Source organism: Malus sylvestris, chromosome 6 (assembly GCF_916048215.2).
Source record: "Malus sylvestris chromosome 6, drMalSylv7.2, whole genome shotgun sequence".
NCBI lineage: Eukaryota > Viridiplantae > Streptophyta > Magnoliopsida > Rosales > Rosaceae > Malus > Malus sylvestris.
In genome coordinates, this window is record NC_062265.1 from 24038750 (window position 1) to 24054875 (window position 16126).

The window sequence follows — 16126 nt, forward strand, 5'->3', positions numbered from 1 at the left end:
ATTTTGTAAGGATTTAAAATAAGATGAATCTAGTTAAAAACCTTGACTGTAAATGATAGCTTTAGTTGAATAAACTCAAGAGCAATTAGCAAGAATAATTACTTTTTGATATTTGGTTACAGAAATGACTATTTTTTAATAACGATGATATATTGATTTATATTGAGGACACAACGATGATATAACAAGCACACAACAATGACATAACACCTGGTCATTTCTATAACCAAATGTAAAAAGATAATCATTCATGCTAATTTAAATAAGTACCAATTGAAAATTTGCTAAACGATCTGCTACACTATAACAATTTCGTAGCACATAAGCAAAGCTTATATATATTCTGAGTAAACTGTTGATTTCTCCCTTAAACCTTCACATAACTTTCAATTTCCCCGTAAACATTTCAATTAGAAAAGTAAGGACTCAAACTAATATTTTTGGCCGATTTTTCCCCAGCTGTTAGTTTTTCATTCATTCCATCCAAATTTATGTTAAATGGAAGCATATGTAAAACATGTGAGAGTAGTTCGGTCACTTCGTTCTTTAAAATAATTGAAAACCTTAGATTTCTAAAATGTCGACCTATGCAAATCTTTGTGATTCCATAGCTTTTGTGTCTGAAGCGACGTTTCTGTTCTCAAAGGAGAATCACATGGTGTGCACGTGATAAGAGTTAACGTTAATTTGGATGGAATCTATAGAAGACTAACAGTAGGAGGGGAATCGGTCAAAATAATAGTCCAAGTCCTTAATTTTCCAATTAAAAAATTTAAAAGGAAAATCAAAGCTAGATGAAAGTTCAGAAGAGAATCGGCAGTCTACGCATATATTCTCCACACTTGCAGATAAGGCTTTGATGTCAATTAGATTTTTCTTTTAAGTCTTACATTTTATTTTTACATTATTTTAGATTCTTCCGACAAGATTTAAAGGTGTTGATGCACAAAATCAGCGAGGACTTTGGTACAACAGAAAGTGTCAGGTTTTGTGACCTTCGCTTGGTTGCTTGGTTGCTTCAGTCACTAGTGAGGATAAGTACGTAAATGAATAGAGACAGAGAAGCAAACACAGGATGTACGTGGTTCACCCAGATTGGCTACGTCCACGGAGTAGAGGAGTTCTTATTAGTAGTGAAGGGCTTACACAAGTACAAAGGATCAAGCTCTCAATTTAGTGAGTTCTTGTGAATGATTTAACACAAAATGGCATTCGGCAATATTGTGGGGGAATGACCCCTATTTATAGAAAAACTTGTAGCTTTGTCACATTGACATGTGTCATGTTGTGATTGGTTCTTGATGTCGACACGTGCTGCGCTCTGATTGGCTTTTAATCTTGACACGTGTCGAGTAGTGATTGGCCTCCTGGTCGGAGGGGAACTCTTCTGGGTCCTTGACAGTATAGCGTTGGCCGGTGCTCGGTAGTTTCGGGATTGGTCAAGTATGGTACAAACAGTGCTCCCCTAAGTTCCCGAGTGAGGGAAACTCCTCGGTTGGGGACTTGCAAGATCCAATCCCTTGAGTAATCACGAAACTTCTAAGTACCGAAGTGTGGTCTGATCTTCATCTGCCCTTCTCTGGAAGTACCTTTCCTCCATCCGGGAATGGTGTACTTAGCTGATGTTGACGCACAAGGTAATGTATCAATTTCACTTGAAGCTTACTTGTAGTTTCGGGCTTGGTCAAGTGCGATACAAACCCTATAGTAGGAGTCCCCCAAGTCGCCGAGCTAGGAGATCTGCCGAAAGAGGTGACAGACAAGGTAAGCAGTCAAACTTCCAAGTAAGCAACCCAGGATCAGAGGTTTGACTTCGGCTTCCGGTAGATTGTTCTCCTTCTCCTTGTCTCTCATTCAACTGCCAGGATAAGGAGAAGCAAATGGATAAGAGATGATATGAGATACTTTTGCTTTTGAAGAAGTAACTTTCCACAGGCTTATTCTTGAACTGTGCTGGATGGTTTTCTGGTGCCCTTCAGAGTATAAGGCCGACTCAAAAATTTGAGGGTCAAAACAAGTCCATCAAATCTAGAGTACGTTCGACCTTGATGATATGGGATACTTTTGCTGTTGACGGAATAATGAATGTGGTATGGAAAGGTGTCGTGCTGTAGTGATCTGTTTCAGCCCACCGTTGAACCTTCTGCTTCAATCTTTTGCATGGCAGAAGTGGTGTGCAACCTTTGCATTTAAATGGTCCTTCAGAACATTCCTTCATAGTGACTCATTCACGCTTGGCAGCTTCAGTGTAAAGAGCCAATATCTGATCAACTGTCATGAGGTATTTGCCGGTGGAATTCGTGACCTTGATAGCAGTTGAGGATGAGTACTCGAGAGCAATGCTAAGTAAGCGACCAGGCAAAGGCTCCAGGCAGTCAGTTCCAAATTGGAGGTTTGATTTCAGGTTCCGACTGACTGCTCTCTTTCTCCTTGTCCTGCAGGTGTGGACAAGGACAAAGACAAAGACAGGGAGAAAGCATGATATGGGATACTCTTGCTTTCGACCCTGATGATATGAGATACTCTTGTTCTTGGTGTGGCTTATTTGCTGAGGTATTATCGGGGGGAAATAAAGCTGAGTATTTCGAGAGGTTATGTTGAGGGTGCCTTTTCGAATGCGAGAAAGGGTTGAGCATTTTTGCAGGTTTGCCTGTCCGTTGAGGAGGGAGGTCAATGTATATAGGGATTTCCCAATAACAAGTAGTAATGCTATTCCTTTACCCTTCTTGGTCACAGCAATGTAGTGGGAGCTGCCAGCTTCACGTGTTTTAATTTTGTCAGAGCACTTTGAAAAAGTGGTATGTGGTATCTGGAAAGCTGATGTTACGTGTGAAGATTACAGACAAGCTTTATCTAAGGAAATCTGGCTCTCGAAGTTCTGAGAGTTGTGCCTCTTCGGTTTTCGAACAAGCAATCCCGTCGAGGATCTGACTCTCGAGATTCGGAAAGCGGTGCTACTCCGGTTTTTTAGAAAGTAATTATGTTGGGAGTCTTTTCTCGAATGTGAGTAAAGGTTGGACGTTCTTGCCAACCTGTCTTGCCGCAAAACCCGGAGGTCGACACACATAGGGACTTTCCAGTTGTCAAGCAGTGGTGCTGTTCCTTTACCCTTATGGGTAATAGTAGGGTAGCTGGAACTTCGAAATTCTCGTGCCTAAACTTTGTCAGAGATCTTTGACAAAGTTATATGTGGTACCCGAGGAGTTGATGGTGCATATGGAGAGCGGTGATTGAACAGTAAGATTCACGTGCTTTCTACTTCACCAGAAATCTTCGACAGATTGCCCGTAATTTCCGCAAAGCTGAGTGTGCATGTGACAGGTGCTGACGAGGCTGAAAAAGCAGGTGCTTCTTCGATTTCTGAGATCGGCCCTCGTGGTCTCTGAGCAGCCCAGCTTTTGAGAAAGCAAACGCCTCTTCGATTTCTGAGATCGGCCCTCGTGGTCTCTGAGCAGCCCAGCTTTTGAGAAAGCAAACGCCTCTTCGATTTCTGAGATCGGCCCTCGTGGTCTCTGAGCAGCCCAGCTTTTGAGAAAGCAAACGCCTCTTCGATTTCTGAAGCTCCGTCGAGTGCAGATTTTTATAGAGGCTGGCATTAAGTTCCACAGCACACTTGAATCTCTACCAGTAGAAGCTCATTTCTTGCACTTCTAAGATCTTGATTTGTCTGACCTCTTCCTTCTTCAACACATTTGAAAATGTCTGGACCCTCCGACCGTCGTTTTGACTTGAACCTTGGAGAAGAGACAGCCACGCCTTCTCCAGACAACATATGGCGCCCATCCTTCATATCCCCTACTGGTCCTCTTACCGTTGGGGATTCTGTGATGAAGAATGATATGACCGCTGCAGTGGTGGCCAGGAACCTTCTCACTCCCAAAGATAATAGACTACTTTCCAAACGGTCTGATGAGTTGGCTGTTAAGGACTCTCTGGCTCTTAGTGTTCAGTGTGCAGGTTCTGTGTCTAATATGGCCCAACGCCTATTTGCTAGAACCCGCCAAGTTGAATCATTGGCTGCTGAAGTGATGAGTCTCAAACAGGAGATTAGAGGGCTCAAGCATGAGAATAAGCAGTTGCACCGGCTCGCCCATGACTATGCTACAAACATGAAGAGGAAGCTTGACCAGATGAAGGAATCTGATGGTAAGGTTTTACTTGATCATCAGCGGTTTGTGGGTTTGTTCCAAAGGCATTTATTGCCTTCGTCCTCTGGGGCTGTACCTGGTAATGAAGCTTCAAATGATGAACCTCCAATGCCTCCTCCTTCTGGGGTTTTGTCAAGTACTGAGGCTCCGGATAACCACCCTCCGGTGCTTTCTCTTTCTGGGGCTCTACCGACTGCTGAGACTTCCCCTAAGCAACCTTTGTGAATGCTCCCTTTTGTTTGTTTATTTTGACTCATGTATATGTACATATTTGTGGCTTATCGAAAATATTAATAAATAAGCTTTGCTTCATTTCAACATATTGTGTTAAATACACCAAAGCCTTCTTCATAAAGTTCTTTGAATTTTTGCTTTTGTTGAAACCTGTATTGTTGAAGCTTTGTGAGTGAAGCATGTAGTTTGAGGTAGTGTTCCCTTAATTTCCCGAGTGAGGAAAACTTCTCGGTTGGAGACTTGAAAAATCCAAGTCACTGAGTAGTCACGAACTTTTGAGTACCAAGGCGTAGTAGCATATGGTGGGAGTCCCCCAAGTCTCTAGTCGAGGGAGTTGACGAATGAGGTGTCTTGCTAATAGTCCATGTCGTAAGTACCAAAACTTCATTCTTTTGTTTTCTAAGTGGTAGCCCCGGACTTTTTCTTCATAGATTTTGTTTATGAAGGTTGCTAGGCCCGAATAAGTGGAATTGCAGAAGGTGTAACCGTTGGTGCATTAACATCATAATGGAAGCATCACAATGATGGAAGCATCACAATGATGAAAGCATCATAATGATGAAAACACCATAATGATGAAACATCATAATGATGTTTCTTTGGTGGAATTGTTTTTCCTTTCCCCTAACAACCGGAATTGTTTTTCAACATAACACCATCATCTGTAGGTCGAATCACAAAGTTGTCTTCATGAAAGTTGTTCGTTAATTCCTTAACTACAACATATCCAAATTGGAGAGCCATCGGAGCAGTACAACTCCAGAAATCCAGGTATGATGAGTGACTGTTTATCATTTGTCTGTCAACCCGTCAGATTTGTTGTGAGCTTTGAAACTCTATTTTCTCTTGCTCATATCAGCATGCTTTCTTCATTGAAGTTGTTCCTCAGCTTGTGAACTACAACATATCCAAATTTGAGATCCCTCGGAGCTGTATAACTCAAGAAACTCAGGTATGATGAATGACTGGTTATTATTTTTCTGTCAACCCGTCAGATTTGTTGTGAGCTTCGAAACTCCATTTTATCTTGTTCAGATCGGTATGCTTTCTTCATTGAAGTTGTTCCTCAGCTTGTGAACTACAACATATCCAAATTTGAGATCCCTCGGAGCTGTATAACTCAAGAAATTCAGGTATGATGAATGACTGGTTATTATTTGTCTGTCAACCCGTCAGATTTGTTGTGAGCTTCGAAACTCCATTTTCTATTGTTCAGATCAGCATGCTTTCTTCATTGAAGTTGTTCCTCATCGTCTCTTTCATAACATATCAAAAATTCAGAATGAACTAATGGTTAAATATTTCCAGATCTTCGAAACATCACAGCAGCTTCGAAATCTGCAAGAATCCGACTGTCATGCTTGGAGCTTCAACACTTTAATTTCCGTGGCTCAAACAGAAATGGTTCCTTCTTGAAAGTTGTTCATCTGCTCAAGAACTAGAGGGTGTCCAAAATTCAGCTCCATTGGAGAGAAGCAGCAGCTGCAAAAATTTGATAGAGAAAAGGAGGCGAAGCTTTGTTGGATTTCTAGGCTGGGGAAGATTCCAGTTTTTGTAGCAACTTCAGTACTGGTGAATTGCTTGTATTTTTGTCCATAACGAAATTTTGGACTTTGAATTATTATTTGATCTATCATAATATGTTTGGGAACATATATAAGTGAATAAATAAGAAGGAAGATTTTGGGCCCTTGTGGGTGTAAAACAAAAAATGTTTAGGTTTTGTGAACAAAATTTGTTTATTTGGAGCAAGGTTTTGTGTTGAAGCTTTGTAGGTGAAGCTTTGGTGTTGAAGCTTTCTAGGTGAAGCTTTGATGGTGAAGCTTTGTAGATGAAGCTTTGTAGATGAAGCTTTCTAGGTGAAGCTTTGATGGTGAAGCTTTGATGGTGAAAGTATGTAGATGAAGCTTTCTAGGTGAAGCTTTTTTAGGTGAAGCTTTGTAGGTGAAGCTTTTCGGGTGAAGCTTTTGGGCCCTTGTGAAGCTTTGGAGGTGAAGCTTTTCGGGTGAAGCTTTTTTGGGTGAAGCTTTGTGGGTGAAGCTTTTTAGGGGAAGCTTTGTGGGTGAAGCTTTGGAGGTGAAGCTTTTCGGGTGAAGCTTTTTTTGGGTGAAGCTTTGTGGGTGAAGCTTTTTAGGGGAAGCTTTGTGGGTGAAGCTTTGGAGGTGAAGCTTTTCGGGTGAAGCTTTTTGGATGAAGCTTTTTTTTTTTTTTTTTTTTTTTTTTTTTTTTTTGGCGCTTGACACGGTCTTCATTTGCTTGTTTTGTAGTGACTGTGGAAGACGGATTGCTTTCTGATTGAGAAGGGTTCCGGCATCGCTTTGCACCATCTTCATGTGGGTAATATAGGAACTTCCTTATGTTTTGATCATGCATGTAGTGATAGAATTTGTTTCTTCTTATTGTAGATGTCAGAGCCTGGAAGTTCTAGTGATGAGGGCTCTTCTAGCTTTAGCTCTAAGTCTGAGTCTGCAATGTCGGAGTCTTCAGGGTCTTTGTTAGAGTCCGGTACTAGAGAAACATTGGATGATCTTCCCAACCGTCAAACTTTAGCTATTGCTAGTTCTTCCTCCATGGCGTTGGGTGAGGGGGTTGTTTTTGATGCCATACCCATAGTTCGCTCTGAGTTCACAGCAGACCATCTAAAGAATAACTTGTTAGATAATGAGAAGCAGGTTGAGGCGCTAAGGCAGTCATGTAATATCCCTCGTAGTGTAGGGATACGTTTGGTACATGATGAAGAATGGCCTTCTGAGCCTCCCCAGGGTCATGTTATGTTCTACACCCAGATATTACTGAATTTAGGGGTGAAACTACCTTTACATCCGTGGTTGCAAAAGATGTTATCTTTGATCGGATATGCACCTGGGCAACTCAATCCTGGTTTCTGGGATACTTTGATTGGATTTTATATCATTTGGATGGAGTGTGGGTTGTGTGAGCCTTCCTTCCATCAGTGGCGTTACTGTTACAAGATGCGCCCAGCAAAATCATGCACTGGTTATGCCGAGTGTGCATGTCGGAGTGAGAGAGAGCGTATTGTGTATGGTAAGAAAAAGGCATACTACACATGGAAAAACCGTTGGTGCTTTCTGTATAATGATTGGGAGTATGATAAGGGTGTCACGCCTGAGCGACGTGTGCTTACTCACTTCCAGACTGTAGGTTGTAACGTATCAACCGTTCGTACTATTTGCTATTTGTTGTGGTTTTTTCTTGCTTCTAACACTTTGCTTCATGTAGTGACGCGGGGCACCATCCAACTGTTTGGGCAGGAGCTATCTGACATAGAGAAGGTGTTGAGGGTGCCCAAAGAGGATAGACACTTAAGCAAGCTACGACCCTTATTTCGTCGGTACGGTTTTCAACCCTTAGTTTCCGAGAGCCAGGGACGATCGAGTAAGTTGTATCCTTCATGTAAACTTAGCTCAATTCCTTACTTTATTTGGAAAGTTGTATTTCTTATTTTGATTTTCCTTATGCAGTGGAGAAGGTAAGCAAGAAAACAGGGACTAGCACCCATAAAAGGAAAGCACCAGTGTTAGTTCCTTCGGAAGACATCCTACCGCATAAGAAAATTCATAAGTTCCGAGGGGAACCATCCGTTAGACCTAAGTCCCAAGATGGGGTCCTTAAGGGGCCTGCCTTTAGGAAGACTGGAGTCGAGACCGTTGATAATGCTACTGCCGTAGTTGCAGGAGAAGGGAGCCGACTGTTGCCTCATCCTCTTACTATGGAGCACACTGTCCAGGAAAGTGATCCTGGTTCCCGCCATGAGGGGAAAGGCAAGGAAAGAGCTGGCAGTGTCCCGTGGAAGGACTTGAGGGTTGCCACGCGGCCAAAGGATTTTGGGGATATCAACAATTGCTTGGCAGGGCGTCGATTCGCCTTCGATGAGCTCGGAGAGCCCTTAGCTAAGGATGAATCGGATTGCGACCGGATGTTGAAGCTGTCTTCATATGTGAGTGTTACTTTGTCATTTCCTTACTTTTTCCTCTTTATTATCATTATTTAGGTAGTGATGATCGTCTTGCCATGCAGGTCATGGCCGAGTATCACGACAGACTGCAAGAGGTTGAGCGGTACAAGGCAAAACTGAAGGAGAATAAGCAGCTTGTGGACGAGGCCCGAAGGAATAAGGGACTTTTGACTCAGGCTCTCCAACTGAAGGATGAAACCATGGAGAGCTTGAAAAGGCGAAATGGTGAGAACCTAAGGCTTAAGAAATTGTTTGAGGCAACTAAAAAACAGTTGGAGGTGGCTACCTTGGAAGTATCCAAGGTTAGGGGAGAATTGGATGGTGCCTTAGTTGAGATTTCTGAACTGGAGAAGAGCATTCCAACTGAAAGGGAGGCTGCTGTGCAAGAGTACTTAAGTTCTTCGACCTTTCATCTTGCTATTAAACCCTACTGTGCTCAAGAAGCTCGCTTTGAAAAAAGGAAATGGATGGCCGTCCTTGATCGTTATGATGATGGGAGCATTCTTCGAAAATACCACGAAGATATAGATGAGCATCATCGAAAGGGCGAGACATTTGTCCTTGCTGTTGATCCTAGCAGCGAAGATGAGTCTGATAATGAAGGTAGTGCTGATGCACAGACTCAGCATGGTGAAGAGGATCTTGGGGATGCAGAGGATGATGGTAGGACGCGGAATGATACTGCCAGGGGTTCGGCTTCAGATGAGAATGAATAGCAGTGTCTTTACTATCTGCATGTATTCTGGATGTAGTAGTCTGATGTGTGTATAACATGTGCCCATGTTATAAGCTTGAGAGTTTTGGATTTTAGGTGTTTATGAGTGTTTGCACTATTATTAATGCATGTTTGGCTATGTATGAATAGATCTATTGTTTGGATATAAGCCATTGTTTGGTTGTTCCTTTCTTTGTATAGTCTTGTCGACACATACTTAGATTTTGTTTCGTGTTGGATATATCTGCTTTGAGGTTCAACACTTGAGTGTTCCCTTGCTAGGAATGTAAAAGAGTGAGGGCTGAGTTGGCTAAATTACCTCTTTATTGAATTCATTGCCAAATGGCCTTCATTACATAGGATGCCGAACGGCTATAGCTCAACACTTGTACATCGTGAGTCTATTTGTAGTAGTACTTCAAGTGATCAGCGTTCCATGGATGGCCAAGGGTCTTGCCATCGGAGCTTCTAAGTGTGTAAGAGCCAGGGCGACTGATGCCAATGACTTCATACGGTCCATCCCAGTTTGGACTAAGTGTGCCTTCACTCGGGACTCTGTCGCAGAGTAATCTTTTCTTTAAGACCCAGTCTCCTATTTTGAAAGAACGAAGCTTGACCCTAGAGTCATAATAGTTGGAGATGCGCTGCTTGTAGGCGACATTCCTCAAGTGAGCTTGGTTTCTGTGTTCCTCGACTAAATCCAAGTTGAGGGTGAGTTGTTTGTCATTTTCACTTTGAATGTAGTTCTGGACTCGGAATGTTGCTTGCTCGAGCTCAACAGGGACAACCGCCTCTGTGCCAAAGGCAAGTGAGAATGGAGTTTCTCCTGTTGAAGTCCGATATGAAGTGCGATATGACCAAAGAACTTGGGGTACAAATTCTGGCCAACAGCCTTTAGCTTTGTCCAAGCTGGTTTTCAAAGTGCGCTTGATTATTTTGTTGATGGCTTCAACTTGTCCATTAGACTGGGGATGAGCTGGAGAGGCAAAGCATAAGTTGATGTTGAACTTAGAGCAGAACAACCTGAACTTCTTGTTGTCAAACTGTCGCCCATTGTCAGTGACTATCGCATTGGGAATGCCGAATCTACAAAGGATGTTCTTCCACACAAAGTCTTCTATCTTTGCCTCAGTAATGGTTGCCAAGGGTTCTACTTCGGCCCACTTTGTGAAGTAGTCCACTGCAACGACTGCGTAACAGACTTTGCCCTTCCCTGCCGGCATTGGGCCGATCAAATCAAGTCCCCACTGGGCGAAGGGCCAAGGGCTGATCATAGGAGTAAGAGGCTCTGGAGGGGAATGAGGAATAGTTGCATATCGTTGACATTTGTCACATGAGCGGGATACTTTGATGGCATCCTGGTGGAGTGTTGGCCAGTAATATCCTTGGCGAAAAGTCTTGTGTGCTAGGGACCGAGATCCAGCATGATCTCCACAGACTCCCTCATGTATTTCCCGAAGGACGATTTCCGCCTCGGCAGGCGTAAGACACCTTAAGTATGGCAGGCTAAAACCTCGCTTATAGAGTTGATCATTGATGATCAGGTAGCGGGTAGACTTGTATCGAATTTGCTTAGCCTGGACTTTATCATTTGGGAGGGTGCCATGAGCAAGGAAATTATAGATCGGGGTGATCCAACTATCCCCCTGTTGTAAGTTGCATACTTCTGCGGCCATGGTGCTTGGTGTTGCCAACAGTTCGACATGAATTTTTCTTCCAATCTTGTCTTCCACAGCTGAGGCGAGGCGAGCCAGGGCGTCTGCATGACTGTTTGCCGCTCGAGGAACTTGGGTGATCTGGTAGTGGAAGTGCTTGAGCAAAAGTTGTGTTTGCGCAAGATATGCTGCCATGGAGCTGTCCTTAGCATCAAAGTTGTTGGTAACCTGGTTGACCACTAATTGGGAGTCACTGAAAATATCAATTTGTTTAACCCCGAGGTGTTTGGCCAAACGTAATCCTGCCAGAAGGGCTTCATACTCGGCCTCATTGTTTGATACCTTGAATTTGAAACGAAGAGCATACTCCATTACTACCTTGTCGGGCGTAGTCAAGACTAGTCCCGCTCCACAGCCCTGTTGGTTGGATGAGCCATCAACATACAGACTCCAAGCTGAGGTCGTTGATTCTACCTTCTGAGCTTCCGGGGGTAATGAAGCCACTGCTTCAGGTGTAGAAGCAATGTCAACCGGATATGTGAAGTCGGCAATGAAATCTGCTACTGCTTGACCTTTTTCGGCTGGTTTTGGTTGGTAGGAGATGTCAAACTCACCCAATGTTATCGCCCATTTGATCATTCGCCCAGACGTGTCAGGACTCTGGAGTATCTGTCGAAGAGGGTGATTGGTAAGCACGATGATGGCGTGTGCTTGGAAATAAGGGCGAAGTTTCCGAGCAGACATGACCAATGCTAGAGCTAATTTCTCAATGTTGGAGTATCGTGTCTCCGCATCTTGTAGGGCTTTGCTAGCGTAGTAGACAGGTCGCTCAATATTCCCATCCTTTCGAATGAGAACGGAACTTACGGCTGAAGCTGATACTGATAGGTAGATAATGAGAATGTCTCCTACCTCGGGCTTGGAGAGTAGAGGGGCTTTACTCATGTACTCCTTGAGGTTTTTGAATGCCTCGGCACATTCATCAGTCCATGTAATGTACTTCCTACTTCCCTTAAGTGCTTTAAAAAAGGGAGCACATTTGTCTGTGGCCTTAGAAATGAACCTGGTTAAGGCTGCCACCTTGCCAGTAAGGCTCTGGATGTCCTTTGAAGTTACCGGTTCCTTCATGTCGAGGATTGCTTTGATCTTCTCGGGATTAGCTTCAATGCCTCGTTGGCTAATCATGAAACCTAAGAATTTGCCAGAGCCTACGCCGAAGGCACATTTGTTGGGGTTTAACCTCATTCGATACCTCTTCAAAATAGTGAAAGTTTCAGATAGGTTGGTGATGTGTTGGTCAGCATGTTTGCTCTTGACTAACATATCATCAACGTAAACTTCCATGCTCTTCCCAATCTGCTCGGCGAACATTGAGTTGACTAGTCTCTGATAAGTCGCTCCTGCATTCTTTAGGCCGAAAGGCATGACTTTATAGCAGTATAGTCCTCTGTCGGTAGTGAAGGCTGTGTGTTCTTGATCCGAAGGGTTCATGAGGATTTGGTTGTATCCTGAGTAAGCATCCATGAAGCTCAGGAGTTCACACCCGGCCGTAGAGTCTATAAGTCTGTCAATAAGAGGAAGAGGGAAGCTATCTTTCGGACACCCTTTGTTTAGGTCGGTGTAGTCAACACACATTCTCCACAAGACCTTTTGAAGCAAAAGACTTTCTTTGGTCGGATTTTTCTTAACAAGGACCACATTTGCTACCCATGTCGGGTAATTGACTTCGCGGACAAAGCCTATGCCTTTGAGTTTTTCAACTTCTGCTTTCATTGCCTCGTATCGTTCAGCGTCATAAGATCTTCGCTTCTGTCTCACCGGCTTGATCTTGGGGTCAATACTCAAACGATGACAGATGACATCGGGAGAGATGCCTGGCATGTCCTCGTATGACCAGGCGAAGACTTCAGTGTTCTCTTTCAAAAAAGATATCAATGCTAACCGAAGGGGTGGTGACAATGTGGTGCCAATCTTCACCATGCGATCTGGATAATCTCTTGAGATAGGTACCTTCTCCAACTCTTCAGCAGGTTGGGCTTGCTGGGTGAAAGAGTCATCTCGAGGATCATCGGGTTGATTGTTGCTATCAGGAAGATCCAAGTTCGCTTCATCTAAGCTGGTCTTTGTGACTTGGTCATGTACAGACAGGGTTTCCTTGGGTCCGGGCAAGTGTTGTTGCTTAACTGAAGTGTTGTAACATGATCGTGCACTAAGCTGATCTCCTCTGATGTAGCCGTTGCCATGGGGGGTTGGAAATTTCATCAACAGCATATGCGTGGATACCATAGCCTTGAGGTCATTGATGCCTGTGCGCCCAAAGATGACATTGTATGCCGTTGGGCAGTCAACCACTAGGAAGTTAGTGGTAATGGTAGCCGTGTAAGGGCCTGTACCAATAGTAAAGGGTAAATGTATGCTCCCTAAGGGTTGCACGATATCACCGGAGAAGCTTATCAGAGGAGAAATCGAGCGATCGAGCAAGTGTTCAGCTACACTGAGCGCCCTGAAAGCTTCGGCAAACATGATATTGACCGAAGCCCCTGTGTCTACGAGGATTCGTCGAACATCAAAGTTGGCTATGTGAGCCTCCACCATCAATGGGTCGTTATGAGGGTAGATGATGCCTCTTTCTTCCTCAGGGTAGAAGCATATCGGATCCCAGTTAGGTTTTTGATACTTCCCTCCCCTGATGTCTTCCACGTGAAACACTTGGTGACCAGGCCTCAGACTTCGTTCACTGTTTTTCATGGCCCTATTGGAAGATTCAGATATGGGTGTGCCGCCGCTTATGGAATATATGACATTCACCTGGCGTTGGTTACGGTTATCCCTTTGAGGGTGAAGAAGGAATTGATCAATTTTTCCTTCTCGTGCCAAAGCTTCAATACGATCACGGAGGATGATACATTTCTCGCTATCATGGCCGTTATGCTCATGGTAGCAACAAAACGTGCCCGCGTTATTCGGGGGCGTGTAATCTGGGTGCCTCGGCTTTGGTTTTGGTATCAGGTGAGCTATGCTGGGGTAAATGGCCGCGCATGTGGCATTCAAGGGCGTGTATGTCTCATACCTTGGGGTAGGGGGTATCTTGACGCGGGTTTGACCCACTGCATTGACTGCCTGGGGGCGAGCGTTATTGTGGCGATACCCTTGGTTATCGGGATAGTGTCCCTTACTCTTTTTACTGAAAGGAGAGTGGTGAGGATGGAAATCCTTCCTCTTGCCTTGAAATTGATATGTCTGTTGATTCGGTGAAGCATTATGCAAGGCATGGGGAGGTGCCACTGCTGTTTGGGAAGTCGAGGTCTTCTCATTTAGGTGAGTCTGGCTTCCACCTCCCACTTGTTGATAAAGGATGGTTGTAGGGGGTTTCTCCTGATATGTCTTTGCCTCGGCGGAGGCATGGTTATAAGCCTGCGCCATCACCTCAGAGTAAGTCTTCCAAGTATTGGCATTGATCATGTATTTAAAGAAACAATCACGTAGGCCTGCCGTGAAGGCTTTGAGGGCAGTCTTGTCATCTGCTTCGGCACACCGGGAGTATTCATGGCTGAAGCGGCCAGCATACATACGTAATGACTCGTCTGGCTTCTGGCGGATAGTGTACAAGTCATCTGCAGAGTGCAAGCGATCGGTTTGGAAAATGTGTTGGGAAACAAATAGTTTCCTCAATTCCTCAAATGAGTCTACCGTCTCAGGTGTAAGACGACAATACCAATTTAGAGCTCCACCAGAGAGGGTGGAGGGGAAGAGAAGACATCGCTCTTCGTCGGTGTGCATCCGGTATGCCATGGTGGACTCAAAGAGGTTAAGGTGCTCAATCGGGTCCTCTTTTCCAGTATAAAGTTGCAAGCCAAGCTTTTGCTTTGTCTTTGCTTGAAGGGGGGTGTTGAGGATCCTCCTTGTAAGAGGGCCAGGCCTGGGTTGGTTCCAGTCAGGTATTTCAGCCTGACGTTCAGCCTTCAACTTGTTTACTTCCTCAAGAAGTTGTAGGACAAGGGGGTCCTGAGCGGAGTTATGTGTCACTGGAGCTTTCTTTCGTAAATCTCCATCTCCTCTTGGAATTAGGAAGGTTTGATCAAGGGCATGTGATTTTTCCCTGGACTCGCTGTACTGGCTTCCAGGGTATGTCTGTCGGAACACCTCTGAGTCCCCTGTACCCTCATGTCTCTCTGGGACTTGTTGCCCCTTCCCCAAATTGGTGGCCGGCTTGGGCCGTGGCAGGGGACCGAGTCTCTCAGAAATCCTTGGGTCATTAATCTTTGAGCTTATATGGATGGAATTCTCTCGACGTTGCTTCAGGAAATCCCGACAATCGCGAAAGACGGCTTTCGATCCTTCTGCCCCTTCAGTAAAGAGGTGTCTCCCTCCACTTCTCATGGTTCGGGTTGAAGCAACTGGGTTAAGAGAAGCCTCATGTTGATTATCAAGTCGAGGGGTAATCTGTTCCCTATCAGGGATATCTATGTCGAATGCATGTGACCCTCCATGTTGGAGGGCACCCAGTTGATGGTTGACTTCCACGGGGGCAACAAGCTCGCGTGTCTGAGCTTGCCTAGCTTCGTGGAGTGTCTCGAAGAGCTTCTCATATTGCTCCTGGAGGACCTCATTCTTCATTGCTATCTTGTTGTTCTGAGCTTCCAACTCATCGACTTTAGCTTGAAGAAGAACTCGTTTTCCTTCCTTCTTTCGTTGTTTCGCACTATGTGCAAGGGGGGTGTCATTCTGTGTGCTGTGGCTTCCTTCGCTTCCCATGTTGGAGAGGGATGCCTGGTCAAAAGAAAGTGTACGAATGATAGAAACCAGCTTGACACAGCTGAAGAGAGTAGGAATAAGTGTCGCTTCCCACAGACGGCGCCAAATGTTGATGCACAAAATCAGCGAGGACTTTGGTACAACAGAAAGTGTCAGGTTTTGTGACCTTCGCTTGGTTGCTTGGTTGCTTCAGTCACTAGTGAGGATAAGTACGTAAATGAATAGAGACAGAGAAGCAAACACAGGATGTACGTGGTTCACCCAGATTGGCTACGTCCACGGAGTAGAGGAGTTCTTATTAGTAGTGAAGGGCTTACACAAGTACAAAGGATCAAGCTCTCAATTTAGTGAGTTCTTGTGAATGATTTAACACAAAATGGCATTCGGCAATATTGTGGGGGAATGACCCCTATTTATAGAAAAACTTGTAGCTTTGTCACATTGACATGTGTCATGTTGTGATTGGTTCTTGATGTCGACACGTGCTGCGCTCTGATTGGCTTTTAATCTTGACACGTGTCGAGTAGTGATTGGCCTCCTGGTCGGAGGGGAACTCTTCTGGGTCCTTGACAGTATAGCGTTGGCCGGTGCTCGGTAGTTTCGGGATTGGTCAAGTATGGTACAAACAAAAGGAGTTTTTCAA

At 44.4% G+C, this 16126-nt stretch overlaps 2 protein-coding genes across 3 annotated transcripts; both read left to right on the top strand.

The window, feature by feature from the left end:
• Positions 1–1966: 1966 nt before the first annotated feature.
• Positions 1967–6848, top strand: LOC126625286 (uncharacterized). Of its 2 annotated transcripts, XR_007624371.1 has the most exons (3): positions 1967–5515; positions 5691–5954; positions 6650–6848. XR_007624371.1 is itself a non-coding variant. In XM_050294376.1 (2 exons), exon 1 carries the CDS (start codon positions 3699–3701, stop codon positions 4371–4373), a length of 675 nt encoding a protein of 224 aa, XP_050150333.1. In that variant the 5' UTR covers positions 1967–3698; the 3' UTR covers positions 4374–5515; positions 5691–6072. The 2 variants fall into 2 exon arrangements, 1 of the variants encoding a protein (XP_050150333.1); XM_050294376.1 differs by lacking the exon at positions 6650–6848 and having other exon boundaries at positions 5691–6072.
• A 19-nt stretch (positions 6849–6867) lies between these two features.
• Positions 6868–9312, top strand: LOC126625284 (uncharacterized). The gene is made up of 3 exons (XM_050294375.1): positions 6868–7778; positions 7865–8340; positions 8421–9312. The coding sequence occupies exons 1-3, from the start codon at positions 6953–6955 to the stop codon at positions 9072–9074; spliced, it is 1956 nt and encodes a 651-aa protein (XP_050150332.1). The 5' UTR covers positions 6868–6952; the 3' UTR covers positions 9075–9312.
• Positions 9313–16126: the final 6814 nt, after the last annotated feature.

Excerpts from the sequence above, each read along its gene's own strand:
- LOC126625286 (XM_050294376.1), top strand. The coding sequence starts at position 3,699 with ATGTCTGGACCCTCCGACCGTCGTTTTGACTTGAACCTTGGAGAAGAG.
- LOC126625284 (XM_050294375.1), top strand. The coding sequence starts at position 6,953 with ATGGCGTTGGGTGAGGGGGTTGTTTTTGATGCCATACCCATAGTTCGC. Across the intron at positions 7,779-7,864 it reads CGAGAGCCAGGGACGATCGA|TGGAGAAGGTAAGCAAGAAA; the intron begins GTAAGTTGTATC and ends TTCCTTATGCAG. Across the intron at positions 8,341-8,420 it reads TGTTGAAGCTGTCTTCATAT|GTCATGGCCGAGTATCACGA; the intron begins GTGAGTGTTACT and ends CTTGCCATGCAG.